Source organism: Protopterus annectens, chromosome 7.part0 (genome assembly GCF_019279795.1).
Source record: "Protopterus annectens isolate FY-2018-M chromosome 7.part0, PAN1.0, whole genome shotgun sequence".
In the NCBI taxonomy this organism is placed as follows: Eukaryota; Metazoa; Chordata; order Ceratodontiformes; family Protopteridae; genus Protopterus; species Protopterus annectens.
Genome location: NC_056739.1, coordinates 954,798,175 through 954,821,368, shown reverse-complemented (window position 1 = coordinate 954,821,368; position 23,194 = coordinate 954,798,175). Strand labels below are relative to the sequence as shown.

At 40.3% G+C, this 23,194-nt stretch overlaps 1 protein-coding gene across 1 annotated transcript in view; it reads right to left on the bottom strand.

Annotated features, from left to right (window-relative positions):
• CFAP20DC (CFAP20 domain containing) overlaps positions 1 to 23,194 on the bottom strand; it is a 2,639,303-nt gene that overhangs the window by 2,501,123 nt on the left and 114,986 nt on the right. The window contains exon 2 of the mRNA XM_044076355.1: positions 11,439 to 11,511. Within this exon, the coding sequence (XP_043932290.1) occupies positions 11,439 to 11,459 (21 nt within the window). The 5' untranslated portion in view covers positions 11,460 to 11,511. The remainder of the gene's footprint in view (positions 1 to 11,438; positions 11,512 to 23,194) is intronic.

Here is a 23,194-nt window from a genome sequence, read left to right as displayed (position 1 = left end):
ATTTCTCCTTTCCTAAACTTTCCTAGCTAGTTGTTCCAGTGATCAGATTTTGCTGATCCCTGGGCTTTGTATTTGGTTTCTGTGTTCCTCCATTTTCTTGTGTGGCCAGAGGTAGTTTCTTTACTCACCAGTGGGAGTGGGGAGTACTGAGCTGCTTGTTTGTCCTCAGAGGAGTGGTTAGAAGCAGCAACTAGTAATTTTTCGGCCATTTTGGGTCATTTCCTGTTTTTCCAGCCCCCTGCTATAAAGCACGCTTTGGCAGGCTTTTCTGGCATTAGAGAACTAGGCATAGCTCCTCGTGGTCCCCTGCAGAGTTCGTAAGCCAGCAGAGAGCAGAAAAAGCAACTTTCTTGATCATAAGTATTTTTTAAACTTTTTAGTTTGCATTTTTCGATCTTTTGAGCTTTTCGACTACTGTTTGTGCCTATATTACTGTTTTATTACCTTATTTTCTTGTTTTTGTGAGCTTATATTGTTGATTGCACTTGTGGGCTAAAGTATTGCTTAAAGTAACAAACAGGCTAATACACTCAAGTGTACCAGCCTTTGATAGCAATTTAGTCGAAAACAAAGCATTTACTGCATTTTTTCTGTCTGTTTGCAAAAAAACAAAACAAAAAAAATATTTCTCCTTTCCTAAACTTTCCTAGCTAGTTCTTCCAGTGATCAGATTTTGCTGATCCCTGGGCTTTGTATTTGGTTTCTGTGTTCCTCCATTTTCTTGTGTGGCCAGAGGTAGTTTCTTTACTCACCAGTGGGAGTGGGGAGTACTGAGCTGCTTGTTTGTCCTCAGAGGAGTGGTTAGAAGCAGCAACTAGTAATTTGTCGGCCATTTTGGGTCATTTCCTGTTTTTTCCAGCCCCCTGCTATAAAGCGCGCTTTAGCACGATTTAGCGCGATTTAGCGCGGAGCTGCTACCGTTGCACACTAGGGCAGTGCCGGTTAATCAGATTTAAACTACTAGGGCTACCTAAAGTCCACTCTTCAAATTTTCCCTTAAAACTACCTTCCTCAAAGTATACTACTGTTCTATTTAGTGTATTCTACAACTATAAATTATCTCTACTTGACTCCCAAGTAGACTATTCTCTATCTGTATAGTGAAGCACTTGCTCTTACAGTACTTATCACCTCGATACAGCACTCTTGTTATAGAAAGTACCCCAAAAAAGCAAACCCCATTTCTCGGTCCCCCACATCCCCCAGAACCTTTTCTTAAGTTTTTCTGTCTATTCCTTCTAGCATGTCGAGGGATCAGTTGCTAATGTCCTCTCCTGCTCAGCTGGTGAACCTGGGAATATTGAGGCAATGTTACAATTGCCTCATGTACACAGACAACCCTCTCCTCCTCCCACAAAACACAAATACATGTGAGAGATGCAACTATACGGCCAAACTGGAGGCTCTCTCAACATAGGACTGGCATGACCAGACAGGAGGAGAAGGTAACCACACACACTATAGACCCAGTCTCACATAATACCATCACAACCTCAAATCATACACATAAACACACAAAGACATACTCGGAGGCTCTGATCAAAAATCTACCAAAACAGCAGAGGCCACCAAAGCAGACACCCAAACAACTACCACCTCAGAACACAACACCTGCAACACATAGACCACACAGTCAGAGTGTCAAGCAGTCACAGCCCTTAATGCCAAACACAATGCCAGACACACTAGTCATTGGTGACTCCATAGTCAGACACAGTGACGTCCCGCTCACCAGACTGAGTAAGGAGAAGGTCACAGTAAGCTGCCTGTCGGGTGCTAGAATCCGCCACATAACGCATGCACTCAGGTCTCTCAACAGCAGGTACAAGTACGACTCAAACATTGTCCACGCTGGTGTTAACGACCTGAGACGTACCTCCTTGGACTACATGAAAAGAGACATAGAGGAGCTCTCTGATTATGTAGCCCAAGCAGGTATGACCCTGACCTTGAGCAGTATCCTACCTTCACCAAGAATAATGCCACAATACAGAGATAAGATGATCAGCTTTAACAATTGGCTTAAACTCTGGTGTCATTCAAAGGGGATCCAATGTCTGTCTGCCTGGGATGACATGCTAGACAAGCCACGCTGCTTCGCAAGGGACGGCTTGCACTTGTCACCCCTGGGATTCCGGATTTTGGCAAAGGCTCTTGCCACCCCATAGTGCCTTTTTTAGGCAAGGCTCAAATTCTAAACCTACCACCCTAGAACAAAACAAAGAGGAAAAAAACTAAGGGTAATGCTGCTCAATGCCAGAAGTCTCAACCTCAAGATGCACGCACTCGAGGCCCTTCTCAGTATGGAGAACATCGATGTCTGTGCTGTGACAGAAACCTGGTTCAAGGCTCCTGAGAGCACCCCAGCACTATCAGGTTTTACCTCATATCATGCGTTCCGGACCCAAAACCCGGACAATACCAAGAAAGGAGGAGGGGTATCCATATTCATCAAGGACACCCACACCTCAAGATTGGTGGCATCGCACGATGCATCGGAAACCATCCAGGTGCAATTAACCATAGGCAAGACTGCTCTGCAATTTGTAGCATGTTACAGGCCACCCTCGCAAACTCAGGAACCTCATATGGCCTTCCTGAAAACACTGGAGGGGATAACTGTATCTCCGAACACCATCATACTAGGTGACTTCAACTACCCTAATATAGACTGGGAACACTACTCAAGCCCAAACACTCTAGCCCAAAAGTTCCTGGAATTCATAAACTCAAATGCCATGGAACAACTAGTCACCATCCCCACAAGAGGAGAAAACATACTTGATCTCATCATCACGAACATGGGAGCACAATGTTCAACGCCGAAGTATACCCCTCACTGGTGAGATCTGATCACAAACTAATCTCGCTGGAGGTCCTCATCCCGCCCCACCGAAATGAAAAGACCACAGTAAAGAACTTCTCGAAAGCCGACTTCACACTTCTAAAGACTAGTGTGGTCTCATTTAAGGCCCCTGAGCCGGCGGTTAACATTACTCAAACCGCTGAATCACTTACAAATGCCTTCTACCAGCACCTGCAGGGCTGCATGGATCAGGCAATCCCAAGCAAAACAAAGACTCTTTGTACCAAAGGCAAGCGTCCAGTCTGGTGGACCCCAGCCATAAACAAACTCTACAACAAAAGGAGAAAGCTACTACAAGATAGAGCAAAATCCTTAAAAGGTAAGACACCGCTGATCACTATAAGTAAAAGCTAAGAGCTCTCATAAAATCATCCAAAGCTAATTTTGAGAAAAATAGCTAAGGACTCTAAAGACAACCATAAGGCATTCTTTAGCTATGTCAGAAACCTAGGAGGAAACTCCCAGATATGCTCAGAATTAGTTCAAAATGACGTGAAGATTACTGATCCTACAGACATTGCCAACATACTGGCTGACAGGTTCAGTGCAAACTCCCCTCCCCTAAAGGAGAGATATCTATACCAAATGATTGTAGCCCCCCCCAAACATCTCTAACGCCCAGGTGAGAACTGCTCTCTCCAAGGCAAAGAACACAGCATCCATGGGACCTGATGGTGTCCCCGGCTGTGTGCTCCATGAACTCAATGAGGAATTAAACCCACAGTTAGGACAGCTGTTTAATCTTAGTCTCACCTCCGGATACGCACTCCAGGAGTGGCGCACAGCGACTGTGGTCCCACTCCACAAAGGCGGTGCCTCCACCGACTCTGGAAATTACCGTCCCATTAGCTTGACAAGCCTTATCTGCAAAGCCATGGAGAGGATCATAATGGATCTCATAAATAAAGACATAGGGAACTTGCAGACTTTGGATCCAACCCAGTTTGGCTTTGTCAAAGGCAGATCATGCCTTTTAAACTTGGTTGACTTTTTCGAAACAGTCACCAAGGCCATTGACGAGGGAAAGGCAGTCCATACAGCCTACCTAGACCTGGCGAAGGCTTTTGATACAATACCTCACTCGGGTATCATTGAAAAACTCATCAACTTAAATGTAAACCCATACATTACAAGATGGGTAGCAAACTGGCTGAGTGACAGAACCCACAGGGTCAGAGTTGCTGGCGCCATGTCAGACTCAAAGCCTGTCACAAGTGGTGTCCCACAGGGCTCAGTCCTGGGCCCACTCTTGTTTGGCATCTACTTTTCTGAAGTACAAGCAAACACAGGAGGGTTATGGCTGACCAAGTTTGCAGATGACTGCAAACTGGGCGCCGTAGTTGAAAACACATCCGACACAGATATCCTTCAGAAGGGTCTCACAGAAATGGATAAATGGTGCCAGAGCCATGGCCTAAAGTTAAATGCCAAGAAATGCATAGTCATACCCTTCGGGAAAAATAAGGTTACCCCTAGCTACCATATAGGTGGCAATCCCTGAACACAGAAGAAGTTATTAGGGACCTGGGAACCCAGGTTGACAGTAGCCTTTCATTCGACACTCATATTGCTAAAGTAGTTAGGAAGACCTTCTACATTGCCCACCTTATCATGAAGGGATTCACATCTAGATCAAGGGAAGTCATAGTCTCCTATACTCATCACTCATCAGACCAATGATCGAGTACAATGCCCCATTCGGAATGTATCTGACCCGACACTTGCAGCAGCTGGAGAGGCCACACAAGTTCCTCACCAAAAGGATAAAGGGTCTCAAAAATCTGTCTTATGCTGCCCGACTGAAAGAACTCCAGTTATATTCAGTTGCTTACCGCTTGCTCAGAGGTGACCTATGCCTGACATACAAGGCCATGTCAAACCCAGATTTGATGAACATGCTTCATCTCAAAAAATCTAGATCCCTCAGAGCCACAAGGGCGGGAGACTTAAACCTCGACACTGTTATTAATAGGACGTGCTGGAGGGATAGATTCATCACCCAAAGACTCCCTATGCTGTGGAACAAAATCCCAGTTTATGTGAGGCAGAGCACCTTGCTGGCCTTGTTCAAGAGGAATCTTGACAAATGGATGGGAGATCGCAGATACACCCCAGGGGTTACCTCAGTGTCACTGCTCGACAGAGGCACAGCAAAATAATGGGCATAGTTTCTCCAAACTAAAGGGGTGGCGTAAGCCACAAAACTATGGGCTAGGCTTATAAATGCCCTCGGGCAGATAGCCTAGTATGAACCTATGAACCTATGAATCAGTTTTAGGACAAGATTAATATCCAACCTTATGTTTCCTTGTCCTGTGAGACCCCTAAGATCCTCAAGAGGGTTTTCTGGGAAGCTTCTTAAGTAACACCCTTTCAAAAAACACTTTCATATGAGACTGCATTGAAAGAGTGAGATCCATGGGCAGACTTACTGAAATGGCTGACAAATTAACCCTGATCGAGGAGTAAGACTGGCCACAGGATAGTAATTCACAGAAATACTTTAAAAATCAGAGAAACACTAGCCCTGAATGGATGCTGGTTATTTTGATGGCACCAAGTCAAAAACCTTTCCATTTGCTAAAATATTGTTTTATAGTAGAAGGCTTTCTTCCCTTCATTAAAACAAACTGCACATCTTCAGAAAACACGTGCTTACTAAATGGTATTAAAACCTTATCATCCAGGGAGTCAGCTGAAACTGAGGTCGAGATGTATCAAATATCCCCAGTTTTATGAGAGTAAATCTAGTCTGTGAGGAAGCTTGTGATAACTGCCCCTGGCCAATTGTAAAAGAAGAGAGATCCACCGTTGCCTAGGCCAGAAGGGAGTCACCACAATGATCTCTGAGAAGTCCTCCTGAATCTTTGGAAGTACCCTGGAAATCAGTGGAAGTGCATACAGGAACATTTCTATCCAAGGAAAGGAAAAACATCTATCTCAAAGACCTTTTTGCATGAAGTCTTGGAAAATAATTTTGCCAGTTAACTGTTTAGAGAGGAGGCTAAAATATATACTTGAGGAATTCTCCACAGATAGATAAAGTCTTGGAAAACTGCCCTGATCTGTTTCCATTAGTGAGGGTCTACTACACATTTCTGCCTGTAAAGTGAGAATGTGTTGAAAAGCAATGTCTAGGCTACCATGGCTAGTTTGCACAGAGAGTAAGACCAGACTTGTTCATGTATCACATAACTGTGGTGTCATCTGTAAACATATGTAATGGTCCTGGGAGCTGCAGATAATTTGAGGGAGTCAACAGCATTTACAAGAGATAATCTCGCTTTTATGATCATGTATTTTGGTTTGTTTTTGTTTCAAAGACTGTGCACTTTTCTTCTCATAGACACTGCTCCCCAAGCAAAGTATGAGGCATATGTTGTGACTGACTGTGCTGGAGCAGGAAGACAGAATGGGAGACCTGGATTTTGGGAAATCTGATGTCTCCACCATAAGAATTTCCCTTTTCACAAATCTCAAAACTGGAATATGAAATGTCAGGGAATGTTGATTTCTGGGTCTATAAAGATTTCATATACAACTGAATTTTTCTCATGTGGAGTCCTGCAAGAGGTATTATGAGTATCATAGATGCCAAGAGATATAAAATCCTAAGGAATTCCCTTGTTGACATGGTAGTCTGAGTGGGAAAACTCAGGAATAGATCTAAATGCAGATCTACATTTTTCCTGCGGAAGAAAAAGGTCTTTGAACTGAGGTGTCCAGGAGATTCTCCAGGAAAACAATCCTGTGAGAAAGAGTCAGGCAAGACTTCTTTCTGTTTGCTTGCTTTGAATCCCAGCTTGTGTATGAGACCCTTTACTGAAATGAGAGATTCTGGCTCTTTAAAAAAAGACACTGTAAAGATAAGCAAGTTGTCTAAATAAGGAATAATCTGAATAACTTCTAGTCTGCAGTAGGCTATCACAGGAGCTAGACATTTTGTGAATACTCTTTCAGCAGTAGATAGACCAATAGACCAAAGAATACTGCAGAGAACTGATAATGGGATCTAGACAAAGAAAACCTTGAGAAATATCTGAAATTTGGATCTATATGAATATGATGATATGCATCTTTTAAATCTTAGCTTACTAGAAAACTCAGATGGGGAATAAGGGGTAACAAGTTGTAAAGTGACAACATTTTGAACATGGGCAGTATCACAAATAGCACCAGATCTGGTCTCCAAGAATATTCACTGACACCAGAAGCATTCTCGAACAAAACTCTCTTACCCTAACTGACAGAGAGGGACAGTTTCTATCACTCCCTGAGCAAGCGCATGCTGAGAGACAGGAGAGAAAAGAAGAGTTTGGTCTGGCAGGTGAGGAGGAATCCCATGAAAAGGAGGGAGAGATTCCCACTGTCATTTGAAACCTTGATTAATTACTCTCAGAATCCATCTGTATAAAACTGTTTGTTGCCACAGGGAGAAATGGAGGTTCAGACTTCCTGGAAGTATTAAGGGACTGCAAGGATGGGAAGGGGGAAGGAAGCTCTTCATATAGCCATTAAGATGTATTAGACTGTCCTTTATTTTGTGGGGGGTTCCTGTTTACTTTTTGGAACCTCCCTGCCATTGCTTTTTAAACATTTGCTAACCATCACTTTGCTGGGTCTGTTTATTTTGCTTTTTAAAAAAAAAATGCAGAGGAGCATTAAATCCTTTGACAAACTTGGAGAAGGTGGGATGAAAAATCTAAAACATGACTTCAATCACCTATCCTCTCACTTTACACATTTTAATGAATTCTTCAGCAAAAGCTCCAAAAACCTCTATCTAGGGGAGAATTCAACATTTTATTTTTGACATCCTCTGGGAGATTTGGAGAACACAGCCAGGCAAACCTCGTCCTAACAGTTCCAGCAGCAGCCCTGGAGGTGGCATCAGAAGCATTGTATGCACAATTCACATTTTAAACAGTGTGTAGTCACTTGACAGACTGTAGCAACCAACTTACACAAAGCAGAAGAGGACACAGTTACCAAAATATTCCTCATATTCTTACAAGAGGCATGAATAAACTTCAACATATGAGCTTGACAGCTGAGAATTCTATGTTGCAGAGGAATATATTTTTTCTCAAATCTATCCAAAGCCTTTCCATTCTTGTTAGAAGGAAATGGGTTAATATTAACCCAGTGTGTAGCACCAGCAGCTGCTGAATTCACTGAAGCAATAGCTGCTGTGTCTGATCTTGGATGAGTGTATGGAAACGTAAAAGACTGAGGACCTTTAGATCTGCTTTCATGGTGGCATCATGATGTCCAACAGGGAAGTTAAAGGCTATTACAAAACCATCTTCCAAAGCAGAAAGAATAGCAGGAATAGAAATATGTTCTGGAAACTCCAATTGAAACAAATCATGATGCTTCCTGAGTGACTGAGAAACATCACTGTTTTTACACTGAAACAAATAATTCATTCTGGAAATAGATTCAGAGAAACAGAATCCTTCCAAAGTACTGCCCAAAGCCACACTTCACTCACAATCTGAGTCAAAAATCTGTGGAAACAGCACACAATCTGTCCCTTCACAATCACTTTAAAGTTTGAGGGCCTAAATTTTGAATATCTTTAGAAAATGAAGAATCTCTTTTTATTTTACCAGAAACAGCCATACAGGAAGTGTTAATATCCTGACCTAAACCCTGAGCTAAGGGCAATAAATTACTCCTGTCCAGAATAACTGGGGTGGGAGAAGACATATGTCTAAGTTTGTACGTCTTTCAAAGTGGATGTTCTGAAGAAACAAACCCAGTTTTGCCAGTTAAACCTCCCTGGGAATGGGCACAGCTTTCTATCTAGGCAGAGTGGATGGACACAGCTTTCTATCTAGGCAGAGTGGCATTCTTTATCCCTTCTCCATGAGTGACAATAATGGCTGTTCTGTGTCTACTAAGGGACCTCCAACAGCTGCAGAGGCTGTGTTTAACTCCAGGTCCATGTTGGCTATAGGGATTATACCAGCGAGACACAGAGAAAAAGATGAGTGGTCTGAAGAACCAGTTTTGGCTACAGCAGAGTCCTGGTTGGGACAATTTAGCAACCTGCTGTGATGACAAAGGCTTTTTAACAATTTTCTTCTTTTTGTGGATGGAGGAAGGAACAACAGTAGGTTGTTCCATGTTTAAGCCAAAAAAAACACTGGATTCTTAGGAAAGCCTGGCAGCATCAGTCTGTAAAACTGGTTAAGTTGTAACAAAAAAAAGTAACTTTTTTTTCTGTGTTAAAACATAGAAAAAAAGTACTTCAAAACACTTACTCCAGAACCCAATAGTGAAATAATATAAATTTTGTCACAGAAAACATAGTTTACATTTAGTTTTCATAATGTTTTATCATGTGACAGTCATTAAAAACACTTTTCCTAGCTTAAATAATTAATTTTCTCAAAAAAATTATATTTTTTAGTCGTAAAAAGTAAATGTGGAAGCTTTTTTTTTCCCTGGAACTTATCTGTTCAGCAATGTAATGGCATTAGCCAAACTTCAATCATCAAAAGCCCATAGAGAAGTTCAATATTCAGTGATAGGAAAGCTCTGAAGGGTTGGTGCCCAGTCCTGTCTTTTAGTCAGCTCATCTTGAACTGACTAATGGTTTGGGTGTGTGGAAGGTACCCTGAAGTTTTGGAAACTGGACATCTGTTTTATCCTTAGCAGCATATAACCCATGTAGTTTAGGCAACTGCAGCAGAAAAAAAACATAGACATTTGACTCAGTCATACACATAAGGCTAATAGAAAAACTGGAAGGGTTTGTGGTAGGACCAGGATAGTGGAATTAGTTAGCTACATGTTTCATTCTATGACATGGAAGGTAATGGTGAAAGTAGCAATATCAACAATAAGGACAGTGGAGACCAAAACATGGGTCTACTTTAGTGTGGTTGCATTAGACATATGGAAAAAATGAACAGTAACAAACTGTTTGATGATGGCACAAAAATATTTGAGCAGTGGATGATAGGGAGAAGAAGGCTGAACACGAACACAAAAGTGGCAGCTGAGGATCAAGTCAATGCAAGCGAGTGCAAAGTATTTCATTTATTTTATACAAGGATTGTTGCAGTCTGTCAGCTGATGAAGGGGAACGGATGGCAAAAGAGCAAGAAAAGGATCCAGGAGTGCTGATCATATCTGAAACAGATCACCAGGAGAAAAGTTGAAGAGTATTGACAGTAGTAAGCAGAATGCTATGGTGTATCCTCAGGGGAAATGGATTCCAGAATCAAACGGTTAATGTTTGTACTCCACAGGGCTTTTGTCAGGTCTCACCTTGAATAGTGCATACAACTTCAGAAGCCAAATAAGAAAAAGGACATCAAACTGCTAGAAGGAATCTAGAGGAAACATACCATAATGATCTATAGGATGGAGGGGAAGGAGTATGACCAAAGGCTTTAGGAGTTAGATCTGTTTCTACCTGAAACCAAAAAGATAGTAGGTGGAGCATGACACTGGTGCACAAAATCATGTCATGGAGATGTGAAAGGGTCATTCTGAGTATGAGGGATATGGGGAAGGAGAGGCTGAAGTAGCAAATTGTAAGGATTAACTACTGCCTGGATCTCTGAAAGTACTTTTTGTAAATAGGGATCTGAACTCATGGAATGGACTACCAGAATGCCAGAATAAGTGATGGACAGGGACTCCTCACAGACATTCGAGGAGACATGGGTGAGATGGAAAACATGTAAGGGGGGAAGGTAGAGTCAGAAGGGGAGTCATACCACTCAACAACTTTGCTCAAGAATTTTGCACAAAACCTACAGTCTTGGAGATTCTTAAGTATTACTCAAAAAATAAATAGAGCAGCAGATTTTTCATCAGTGTGCATTTTCTAAACAATAAATATTAAACTATGTCTGGCATTAATGACCGACTGCAATCCTTATAAATTAATCAAAAAATTAAAAATCTTAGTAGTTACGGGACAAAAATATGCGGCAATATCTGGGATGTTCATCAAAATCAGGGACAGCCGTGAGGTATGAGATGAGATACAATGTTACATGTACTTAAATGGGAAGAAAAGATAGGTTTATTGTTTCCTTTTGCTGTTAAGCAAATATAATGTAATGTTTTTCTGTTCTAGGGAGCCGCAAACAATATGGCATTCAGAACAAGAGAATGCATACGTAAATACAAGGCGTGAAGATTTATCAGTCTAAAACATAATGGATGCACACTTCTCTTAAAGAAATGAAAAAAAAATGATTATAGCATGGACAAAACACAGAGCAATGGGTTTTATCAGTGCCTTGAATAAGAGGCATATTTAGCTAAATGTGAATCACGGAGTTCAAAGCAAAAAATGGCATTTGAATTTCACCAATGTATAGAATACAGGGTTATTTTACTCAAGTGTCTTTTTCTATGATAGCTAATTTTTTGAGGCAGATAAGTACTGTGGAAATTCACTTCCACTGTAAGACTGAAAATACAATCAATTTCAGGACAGATAGCTTTTAATTAAAAACACAGCAATGAGCAAGCACAGTTCCCTTTAACTTTACAGTAGGAAAAATAAAATAAAAAAACTAAATAAATCAATAAAAGAACTCACCTGATACTCATTCTTGAACATATTGATAAATTGTTTGATGTGAAAAGATTTTCAGTGCCAAAATATAAGCAAACTGCAAAATACATAAACAAATAAAGTTTAGAATTACATAAAGGGCAAATGAGTTATGTTTTCCATACTATGTCTAAGCTTAACTTATTAAAGCCACATGCACCTCCAGGTGTTTCTGCAGTTGCCTCCTACTGCGTCTCTAGGCGTCAAATATTGCTTGTTCATATTTGCATTAATAATTCCAAAACCATGCTACATACAAGGTAACAGAATATTTTATCTTGAAGCATACATGATTGCAAACACAACTGCATTGATATTTAACCTCTGTCAATCAGTATTTGTTAGAACTGTAAAGTGATAACTTCATTATTTAAAGGCTCAGGCCACACCCACTGGGAGTTAAAGGTACAGACTCAAAAGAGCTGTACTGGAGGGAATAAGCAACTATGCTATCACTTCTGTATTAATGTTTCTCACTCGACAGTCAAGTGCTATATTACAGCTAGTACATTTTTCTGTTTTGCTTCTGAAATACAGGAACTTACAGACAAATTTGTTAGAATATGACTACTATTTGCAAAAGCATGAACAAACAGATCCTTAACTCCCATCTACTGCATGTTGAAAACATCCTTACAATTTACACTACATATTTTCAGATGGGTATACTTGTATTATCAAATTCTCACCCAAAAATTACATTCATGAGACGACTTTGCCGAAAACTTATTTTAACGAACACCCGGAACACAGAAGTTGTACTCCAGGACACTAACCACTTGACCACAACGAAAAAAAAAAGAACCAAAGCAAATCAAACCCACCCCTACACCTCCCCCACAACCCCCCTAACTAAATATATGGACTCCGAAATCACACTATAGTGGGAAAAAGGGCAAAGTTCACCATGGTGGCCAAGTGATTAGTTTCCCAGAGTACAACTAAGGTGCTCTCTAGGTGTTCGTTAAAATAAGTTTTCGGTGAAGTCGTCTTGTGAATGTAATTTTTGGGTAAGTAAGAATTCAATAACATCAGGTAGACCCATTTACAGATATAGTTGTCATTTATTTCGCTTAACCACTTCTGATAAAAATAAACTCCAAACCATACTGCCTGACCCGGCTGAGTCCCATTCTCAGAAATTAACATACTATCCCTTTCAACATTCCCATACTCATCCGTACCTAACCATGCACAGTTTTTTAAATGTTGTTCCTTCTAAGCCTAATCTACGTTTTTGTCAATACTACAATTCTCAGATCAACTCCTAGTACTTAGTCAATCCAGAGCTTGTTTCAAAAGGTGTATCATCTTAATTTACTTCCCAGAGTGGGGTCACTGTTTATATGTGTATCCAGTGATAGTACAGCTAATTTTCCAGGAGGCAGCTCCAGTGGTGTTCTTCAATGGCAATATTTCATGGCCACACAGTGATATAAGGCCACTAATGGACATTTATTTTTACATTTTATTAATATGAAGTTAGTATTGTACACCTTTAAGATTAACCAATCTTTAGCAGCCTCCTCTTTAATGGAGCATGCTAACCAACAATAAGAGGCACATGAACACTGAGATTCAGCACATCTGCTATTGTGGCACTTACATGCCCCAGCCTCTGACACAGATTGTACATACAGTGGAGATACCTCACTTTCCCCACTCTAGAAAAAAACCTACAAAATTATCATGCTTTCATGCTTCCTTTCCATGGCTATATCCCTGACTAAGCAAGTACATTCCAAATCACTGGAGTCCATACCACAAGTAAAAAAAAAACATAGGTAACAATCAATGCTCAGAGGACTAAAGTACTTACTATAACAGTAGATGTTCATATTATCCCTGCTACAGTAGTCTAAATTATATGTGTTATATCATGCGGTCACTCTTACTGGAGCCCCAAACACTAAGCCCCTAAGACAAGCAAACACACTTCCCAGGACTCTCATCATAGGCGACTCTATTGTAAGATATACTGATGCCCCTCTAACCAGGCTGAACAAGGAGAAGATAACTATAGTTTCTTATATGGAGCCACAGTCTGCCACATCATGCAGGCACTCAGGTCATTATGCCACAGGTAAAAGTATGATTTCATCATAGTCCATGTAGGTGTAAATGACCTGAGATGCACCTCCCTGGACTATATGAAGGGAGACATTATGGAACTTTCAGACTAATTGCCTTGGGCTGGTATGAGCCTACTACTGAGCAGTTTATTACCATTACTGAGCAAAAAATGATTGATTTCAACATCTGGAGGTCTTTCTGGTGTTACTCTAAGGAGATTTGACATTTGTCAGCTTGGGAAGACATGGTTAACAGACCATATTGCATTACCAAGGATGGTCTGCACCTGTCCCCTCTAAGATTTCAAATACTGGCTAAAACTTTATCCAGCCCACATTGCCTCTTTTTATGCAAGGCCAAATTAACAAACTTACCAACACAGCAAAAGCAACTCAACTGAACCTCAAAGTGTTACTGCTTAATGCCAGAAGCATAAATAAAAAATACACTCCTTCCAAATCCTCCTCTCACTTGAGAATATAGACATCTGTGCAGTCACTGAGATATGATTTAAATGGCAGAGAGTACCTGGCAGAGCAAGATTTCAGTGTCTTCCAAACTTTTAGATCATTAGCTGAACAGATAATGGCTAAAGGTTGAAGTGTCTCAAAATACATCAGTAACAAGCATACCTCTAGGGTGGTCAAACAGGATGACATGCTGGAATTCTTTCAAGTGCAGATCACCATAGACAGAATTCCATACCATATCCAAGTCAGCTATAGGTCATCATCCATGTCCCAAGAGGCTCACAATGCATACTTGAACCTACTGGAGACACTAACCATCCTTCCTAACACCCTACTCATGGGAGACTTTAACCCTTTACAGACTGAGAATCTTACATGGCCTCAAATCTACAGGCACAGAGATTCCTGGACATAGTAAATACAAACACACTTGGCCAAACAGTAAATTTGCCTATTAGAGGCTCCAACATGCTGGACCTCATGGTCACAAATATGGGAGTACGTTGCACCCCCCCCCCCAATGTCTCATCCTCCCTGGTAAGGTCCAACCATAAAACCATCTGTTTCAAAATGAAAATCAACTCTGTAATCCCATTAAAGCCAGTAAAGGTAAGGACTATTCCAAGGCAAATTACTTTTTACTAAGTGATGGTTTATCAAAACTGAATGCCCTTTGAAACTCTGAGAATACATCAATCTATGTTGAATTGCTCTTAGAAACTCTGTACAGCCATGTCAATAGCTGCATAGAAGCTGCTGTGCCTACCAGAAATAAGCCCAGGACTAGCTCCAGAAACAAAGCACTCTGGTGGAATCCCAAATTAAACAGGATATACAACAAAAGGAAAAAAGAATATGCCAAAAAATCAGGAAGGGTACTTCACATTAAGATAAAAATAGGTACCTACGTATTATCGCAACCACATTTCAGAACTGGCATACTTTGTTGTGTTTCACAGAAAATGGGTTTGTTAAGCTTTAAAGGGGTGTGCATGCAACTAAGTAATGATGTGTCCTTGATGGTTTGAAGCAGGGAAAGGAAAAAACTTCAAATGTTGGACTTGTGTTAGGTGTGTGTCATTATTTTGTTGAACTCCACTATGTCATGCTGCATCGCAAATACTGCCTTACTGATGACAACCTCAGCAAAGGGAGGTTGTTCAGGAATATTCAGTGTGATTTCTCAGGGTCAGTAACCATCCCAAAAAAAAGGTGCTTGCAAGAAATTCTGACTAAGGGGACAGTGATTCCTCAGGGAGTGATGCCTTTCTCCCCATCCAGATTCCTCGGCTGGGGGTGTAAAATGGTTATCCCGCTTCAGACGGATAGTTCTGTGTATGTCAAATTGTGTTGCCACAGCAGCCACTTACAGTACTACTGACAGGTGCTGCACATGCTGAATGATTCACACACACACACACACACACACACACACACACACACACACACACACACACACACACACACACACACACACACACACACACACACACACATCCCAAACATAGCAATCACCCCTTGCAATGTGTACACCTAAACAGAATTGAAATGGGCCGGTTGCCTTTTGGTAAAGGTGGTGAGTTGCATGAGTTCGATGAGGAATGATCACTGACAAGCAGCACTCCTTCTTCTAAGGCTGAAAAGGCCGTTACCAGGGAAGACGATTTCTCAACATTTTCCTCTTCCAATATAAAAAGAAACACTCACACACAACACTTCTGAAGACTTTATACACCCCTTCCTAGTTTAGCAGACCTCGTTTCACACAAACATTACTGAAATGTGGTTGCGATAAAACGTATTAATATGCAACATGCATTCAGTCTTCTCTAATACATAAAAAACAGATTTTTTAAGCCTTTCCACCAATGAAACACTTCTTCATTCTTGCTCAAAGCAAATCACTTCCTATTAGTATACTCTGTTCCTGGAAAACACTAAAGCTGGCGTATTTAACAACAAAAATAACGGTTCATAGCTTAGCAGACCTCGTTTCACAGAAACATTGAGATTTCTGCGAGTACTAAAATGTGGTTGCAATAATACGCAAGTACCTAAAAATATTCCCATCAAACTAAACCGACAACTAAGAGGGCTAATTAAGTCAAGATTTTAAAACCACCTTTGAGGTTAAGATAACCTCCCAGGTGAAAGATAACCATAAGGTCTTCTTGAGTTATGTCAGAAACCTCAAAGACAACACACAGCAATGTGCTGAAACTGGTCATTAATGGTGCTAGATTCACTGAATCTTTTCATGGGCAAATTCAGTTCCAACTTAAATTAACCTTCTCACCTCAAATCATCCTCCAAAAGTACCCTCAAACATAACCTCTCCAAATGTAACTAGGGAGCATGTACCAGCTGCACTCGCTAAAGTCAAGAACACAGCCTCAGTGAGCTCCTGAAAAGTCTAAAATATGACTTATCAGGACCCCTGGAGCCATTACTTAACTATAGTTTTAAAACAGGCTTTATGTCACGTGAATGGAGGACTGTGATGGTCATCCTCCTTCATAAGGGAAGACCTTCAATGGATCATGGAAACTACAGATCCATTAGTCTGGCTAGTCTGATTTGCAAAGCCATGGAAAGAAGTATCATGGAAATTATCAACAAGGGCATAAGAGACCTCCAGACACTAGATCCATCCCAGTTTGTCATTCTCATGGGAAGGTCATGCTTACTGAAGCTGGTAGACATCTGTGAAAAGGTCACTAAGGCAACGGATGAGGGGAACATGGTGCATACTGCCTATGTAGATCTGGATAAAGCATTTGATACAATACCCCACTTGGGCATTGTCAATAAACTTATAGAATTAGGTATAACCCCCTTTATAACATGCGGATAGCTAGCTGTCCCCGATACCCTCCCTGTGGGAGGAATAATGACACCTTGTTGATGTTTCCAGTAGTTTATTCAGTTAAGTAGGTAGATGGATGTGTTTTCTTTTTCTAATAACAATCAGATGCCATGAACGCTAGATGAGCTCACTAAAAATCAGATTTGGGTGCCGAGCCCTTCAGAACTTTAATGCCAACAGAGAGGGAGGGTAAAGCCCTAAGAAGGCAATACTATAAAAATAATGAAAATAAATGCCCACACCCTGGCATCAAAACATACAAAAACATGGGGGGATGGAGGGAGGGACTACTGCAGCAATGCTCATTTGACCATCTACTGTTATGGTATGTTTACTTACAGGACTATACAGTGTTCTTTGCAGAGATCACTGCTGCAGTAGCCTAAGCTACAGGAGTGGATCACAACAGCTTATATTGACTGGAGGAATGGAGGGTGTCCAGGGGCGCCTGGAGAAAGGTCTTAGCGAAGTCTGTCCTAGACCTGAGAAAGAATCGATTTCAAAGTGCTTTGTAAAAGTATGCACAGAGGACCGATTTGCTAGTTCTAAGAAACTTCTAGAATCCAATCCTTTTCAGATAGCTACATTTAAAAGCCAAGACCTTGGAAAATGAGCCTTGGCCCTGCCTGGAATATTTCTGCTGTGGTAAGTATAACAAAAGGTCATAGAAAGATTCATCCATTAGGAAACAGTCTGAATTGACACAGGTTAGCCCCCCTTTTTTTGTTTTTACAAGAAAAAAACACCATTCCCCAAGATTTTGTTTTGACAAGATAGTACCTAAGCTGTCTATGGACATCCAAGGTAAGAAGTATCCGATCTCCTCATATTAGGTTCTGTAAGGAAGAGAGAGAGAGAGATAGATGGCTTGACTAAAGGGAAACTCTGGTGCCAATATATGCATAAATGAAAGATCAGCTGTAAATGATACCCTACTTTTGTAGAAAATAAGATAAGGCTGACCCAGCACAAGCACTTCCAACTCAGATAATCTTCTTGCAGAAGGTCAGAGCAATTAGTAACATCATATTCCATGTCAAGGACCAGAAGACAGCAGGATCCTGGTTCAAAGTATCAAGAGTTAGTTTTACTAATAGAAAATTAAGATACAAAGGATGGACCACCTAAAATCTAGACTACATATGCAACACCCCTTTCAGAAACATTTATATGTGAAAATGCACTGAAAGTCAGGGACCCATTGACAGACTTGCTGAAATGATCAAAAGATCAACCTTTACAGAGGGGAAAGACAAGGCCAGAGGATAGAAACGTACACAAATAATGTAAAACCAAAGAACACTGGACATGAATGGTTGCTGGTTCTTTCTTGGCACCAATCAGGAAAAAAATTACCTTTATTAATAAATGATTTTCTCACAGCAGGATTTATTGCCTCTTTTGTATCTGCTTGCACATCTTCTTAAAAAGGTGCTAGAAATGCACAATTGTAAGATCCTGGCAGTCCATTATAGTTTGTATGGTCGGTATGATCAAATACCTCTGCTCTTGTGTGAGTAGATCCAGTCTGTGAGGAGCTTCAGGTAATTGCCCCTGGCCATTCCAAAAGAAGGGAGAATGACTGCTGCCTCAGCCAGAAAGGAGTCATCAAAATAATTTTTGGTGAGTCTTTGTGAATCCTCAGAAAGACCATAAATATAACTGGAAAGGGTGAAAATGCATACAGGAAATGTTTTGAATTTCATTCCAATTGTAAAAGGCCAAGGAAAAGAAAAAGGGCATCTATCTTCCAGGCCTTCAAGAATGGGGACCTAAAGCAGAAATTTTCTAGGTAATAGTTAAGAGTGGAGGCAAAAAGATCTATTAAATAAATAAATAAATACATTTGAGTTGTTCCCACAGATAGATTAAATTTTGGAAGACTTCCTCATACAATTTTCATTTGTGAGAATCTGTCCTGGCCCTGCTTAGCTTGTATGCTACTCAGTTTTGTTCTGACAGTATGTATGATGCCTGTAGAATGAGATTGTGCTTAAAAGCTATATCCCAGGCTGCCCAACTAGTCTACAAAAGGGTAAGAACTGTTCCACCCTAGCTTGTTTATGTACCACATCACTGTGGTGTTGTTTATAAATATTTGTAATGGTCCCAAGGACCAAAAAAAAGAGAGAGAGAGTTTAGAACATTTATAATTGCCAAAATCCTTATTATTTTTATGTGTTTATGTCTGCCTTGTCTGTATTAAGACTTTTGCACTTTTATCTCCACAAACACTACTCTCTAAGCAAAGTCTGAGATGTCTGTAGTGGCCCACTGTGTTGGAGCAAGAAGGGATAATATGAGACCTGGATTTCAAAAAATATGGTGTCTCCTGCAAAAAATCTTTCTATTCACAAACCACTATATTAGTAATTGAATTGTCAGGGGATGTAGACATTGGGATGAAACAAATTACCAATTGATTTTTTCTTATGTGAAGATTTGCAACAGTTATCACAGAAATCCTAGATGGCATGAGACCCAGAATCGCGCAGAATTCCCTTGCTGAGAGAGCAGTTGAAGTTAAAAAAAATAATCTCATGAATAATAACTCTAGATAAAGATCAACTTTTTCATGTTTAAGAAAAATTCTTTGAACTGAGGTGAGCTAGAGACACCCCCAGGAAAATCACGTGAGAATTAGTCAAAAAAGACATAAGTAAATTCTGCTGGAACCCCAGTCTGTGAAAGAGATTTCTTACTCAAGTGAGAGACTCCTGACACTTTGAAAAACACTTTGCAGAGAAAGACCAGCCATCTATGTTTGGAAGTACAATCTGCATTATGCCATCACAGGAGCTAGAAACTTTGTATATATCCTTATAGCAGTGCATAGACCTAAGGGTAATGTAGAGTAACTAATAATATGATCCATACTCTGAAAACCTTTAGAAACCTCTGACTTGTGAATCTAGGAATGTGATGAAATGCTCTTTTGAAAATCTAAGGTTATTAAGGTATAACACGATAAAAGAATCAATACTGAAGAAAATATTTCTCCTAAAGGAGAAAGGAGAGTAGTGTCTAACACCATAGAGAAGAGTACATTACATGACAGGAAGAAAAAAAAAAGTTAAGTCTAGTGAGTGAGGGCAATCCCTTGAAAAGGAGAGAGAAATTTTCACTGTCAGAAGTAACTTTGATAGATGTGGAGTTTCCCAGGGTAAGAGAGAGAATGTCTTGCAAATAGTCATACATACTTATTGGACTGTCTAATTCTGGAGGGGGGGTGAGGTCCCCTGCTTTTCGTCAACTCCTTACATAGGTTTTTAAACATTTCCCAAGTGAAACCAACTCCCTTCAGCTGCTTAACTCTACAGTAAATGTACTGAACACATAGTATCCCTGACAATTCCTGCTACAAAAGTAAGACAATTTCACTACCAAGAGAACTTCTATAGCTGAATTTCATTCCAATTGTAAAAGGCCAAAAGGAGAAATACCTTCATTTGAAACTAATTATACTGAGCACATGGTCTCCCTGATGATTCCTGCTGCAAATGTAAGACAGCCTCTCTACCAAAGTAACTTATACAGCTGAATTTCACTCCAGTTGTAAAAGCACAAAAGGAGAAATATCAGTTAAAACCAATGTAAGGCAATTTCCAAGACTAAAATTAAACTGCTGAAATATCTTGTTTTCCCTCACTCCTGTATCAGTGTGTTCTATACTGTAGTGCTGAATCTGCTGGAGGGGCTCACTCACCCCCACTCACAGATCTTACACTGCTTAAAGTGAAGCAAAAATTAACAAGTTATCAGTGCATAATTTCCCTGGAGAAAGCAAATGGACTATAACAATAAAATTAAATGTTGTGACACACCTCAACTAGTTAGAGTTCAAAGACCCTACCTTTGTATCCATAAACATTCTACCTCATTGTTTTTGGTGGAAAACCATCTGTGGATGGAGTAACCACATTCAATTGAAGTACCTGAATGGTTAAGTCTGCTCCATTTGCCCTCTCTATGCTCGGGCTCACTCTGCTCCCCTACCCTACCCCCATTTCCAACCTATCTCCACATCAACTGCATGTATCCTAAGGTAATCTTTACACACCACACTATCACCAATCACAAAACAGTTTACAGTCTATACTTTTGCCCCTCCTTCATACACCCACTAACCACTTCCTACATTTTTTTCTTTCAGCTGGATCCGTTCTACATTGTAACGTGACAATCCCTCCCACTTCACCCAAGCCACAGCCAGTCAAACCCTACCCAGCCTTCTATCACTACCCTGTTTACATTTTCGCTAACTGATCACTCACATAATAATTAGCATGCTGTGTAAAGGATTACAGTTCACTTCCTCCTGTTTATTTCAGACATAACCAACTCTCATACACCACTCAACACCAGTCGTATGCCTAATGCTCAGTCCATTGCTTTCAATGGCAATTACTCCCATATTTCATTCAATACAGCCCACAACCTTTTTCGCCTAGCTCAAATCCATCTTTTCAAACAAAAGAATACAAAAGTAAGTAACCCAATCTACAAACTAGTCACAAAGAACAATTTTAAAACCAAGTACCACTGTATATTCCAGGTACCCCTACCCAGTTTGCAACTATGCAGTGAGATTCACCCCAAACTAGGTCCAACCACAACAGCTTCTCCTATAATGGCTCACACAATCAATAATAATGTAACATCTCACTACTGCAACTCGGGTAAAAATAAGTCTAAAATTTATAAACATTAATCTTAGAAGCATCTGTCAGAAAGTAACTGAACTGCATGCGTTCACAACTCATTACAACCGTGACATCCTTGGTAACACAGAAACATGGCTAAAACCTGAAGTCAAAAACATTAAAATTGTCCCTCCAGGATATATATCCTTTGCACAGAACATATATCCAAAAAACAGGTGGGGTACCTTTTATAGTCACAAAACCCCTGAACATATCCCTTTATCATAAAAAAAATCCCTCATTCAATAATGCAGAGATTCTTATTGTCTTACTCAAAATAAACTCTAGTAAGACCATATGTATCACAGTCTTATATATTCTCTTGGCAATAACATCAGCATAGCAGAGGACATACTATCTTGGGCATCTACCAATATACCTCAAGAAACCCTCTTTCTTAGGGATCTTAACATTGACTGGACCCAAGTTGCAGCTGCACAAATATCATCTAAAGAAGCTCTAGACCAAAAGGCTGATGCAACCACATTAGATCTTGTGGAATGGGCTCCAGGATGTTTTGATAAAAGATAATCCCAATTTACCATAGACAAAGGTTATACAATCAGTCAACCATTTAGCCAATGTAACTTTAGATACTGGATTGCCTAATGTGGTAGGAGAAAAAGAAGCAAATAAATGGTCAGACTTTCTAAAGTCTTTGGTTCTTTGAAGGTAGAAATGAAGTTGCCAGTGTATGTCCAAGAGATGTAACATATACTCCCCTTTATTAGAAAAATGTTGAAAGAACACTGGGACATTTATGACCTTGCTAATATTTAACTCAGAAGCTACCTTAGGTAAAAAGTACTGGTTAGTATGCAATGACACCCTGTATTTGTGAAAAATTAGCTAAGGAAGCTTTGAAGACAACCTGGAGTTCAGATGCTCTTCTAGCTGACTTATTAGCCATAAGAAAAATGTTTTTCCAGGATACAAGTTTTAGGTCTGCCTTGGCTGAAGGTTCAAAGGGAAATTGTGTTAAGGTTGATGCATTATATTTAAATCCCAAGGTGGACTTGGATCTTTTAATGGAGGTCTAAGCAAAAAAGGCTCCCTTGAGAAAGGCCTTGCATGATTTAGAAGAGGCTAATGTAGAATTATGTTTTACCTATACAGAAATTAGAAATGGCAGCCAATTGAACTCCAATACTTGAAAAACTAGCTCCTTCTTTAAAGAATGAAGCTAATTGAAGCTAAAAATTCAAGAATTGCTGGCACAGATGCTGAAAAAGGATCCAGATCTTTGCTAAGGGCCCAAAAGACAAATCTTTTCCATTTACTCTTGTATGTTTTTCTAGTAGAAGCCTTATATGAAGACAGCAAAATATGACAGACTGGGGAGGACAGCCTGGGCTGTCTAGCAATCAGTGGAACTAGAGAAACCATGTTCTCAGTTTGAGGCCTGATATGTCCAGATGAATCATGCCTGTCGGGTGAAACAGGAAGTCTGGAGTTAGATAAAGAATCCAAGGCGGATGCAGAAGATGAAGCCAGAAGAATAGAAACCAAATCTGACAGGGCCAAAAGCAAGCAATGAGGATAACTGTGCTCTTCAACAGAACTGCTTTCTAGAGAAACTTGGGGATTAGAGGTAAGGGTGGAAAGACATACAGGAGACCACTTGGGCCA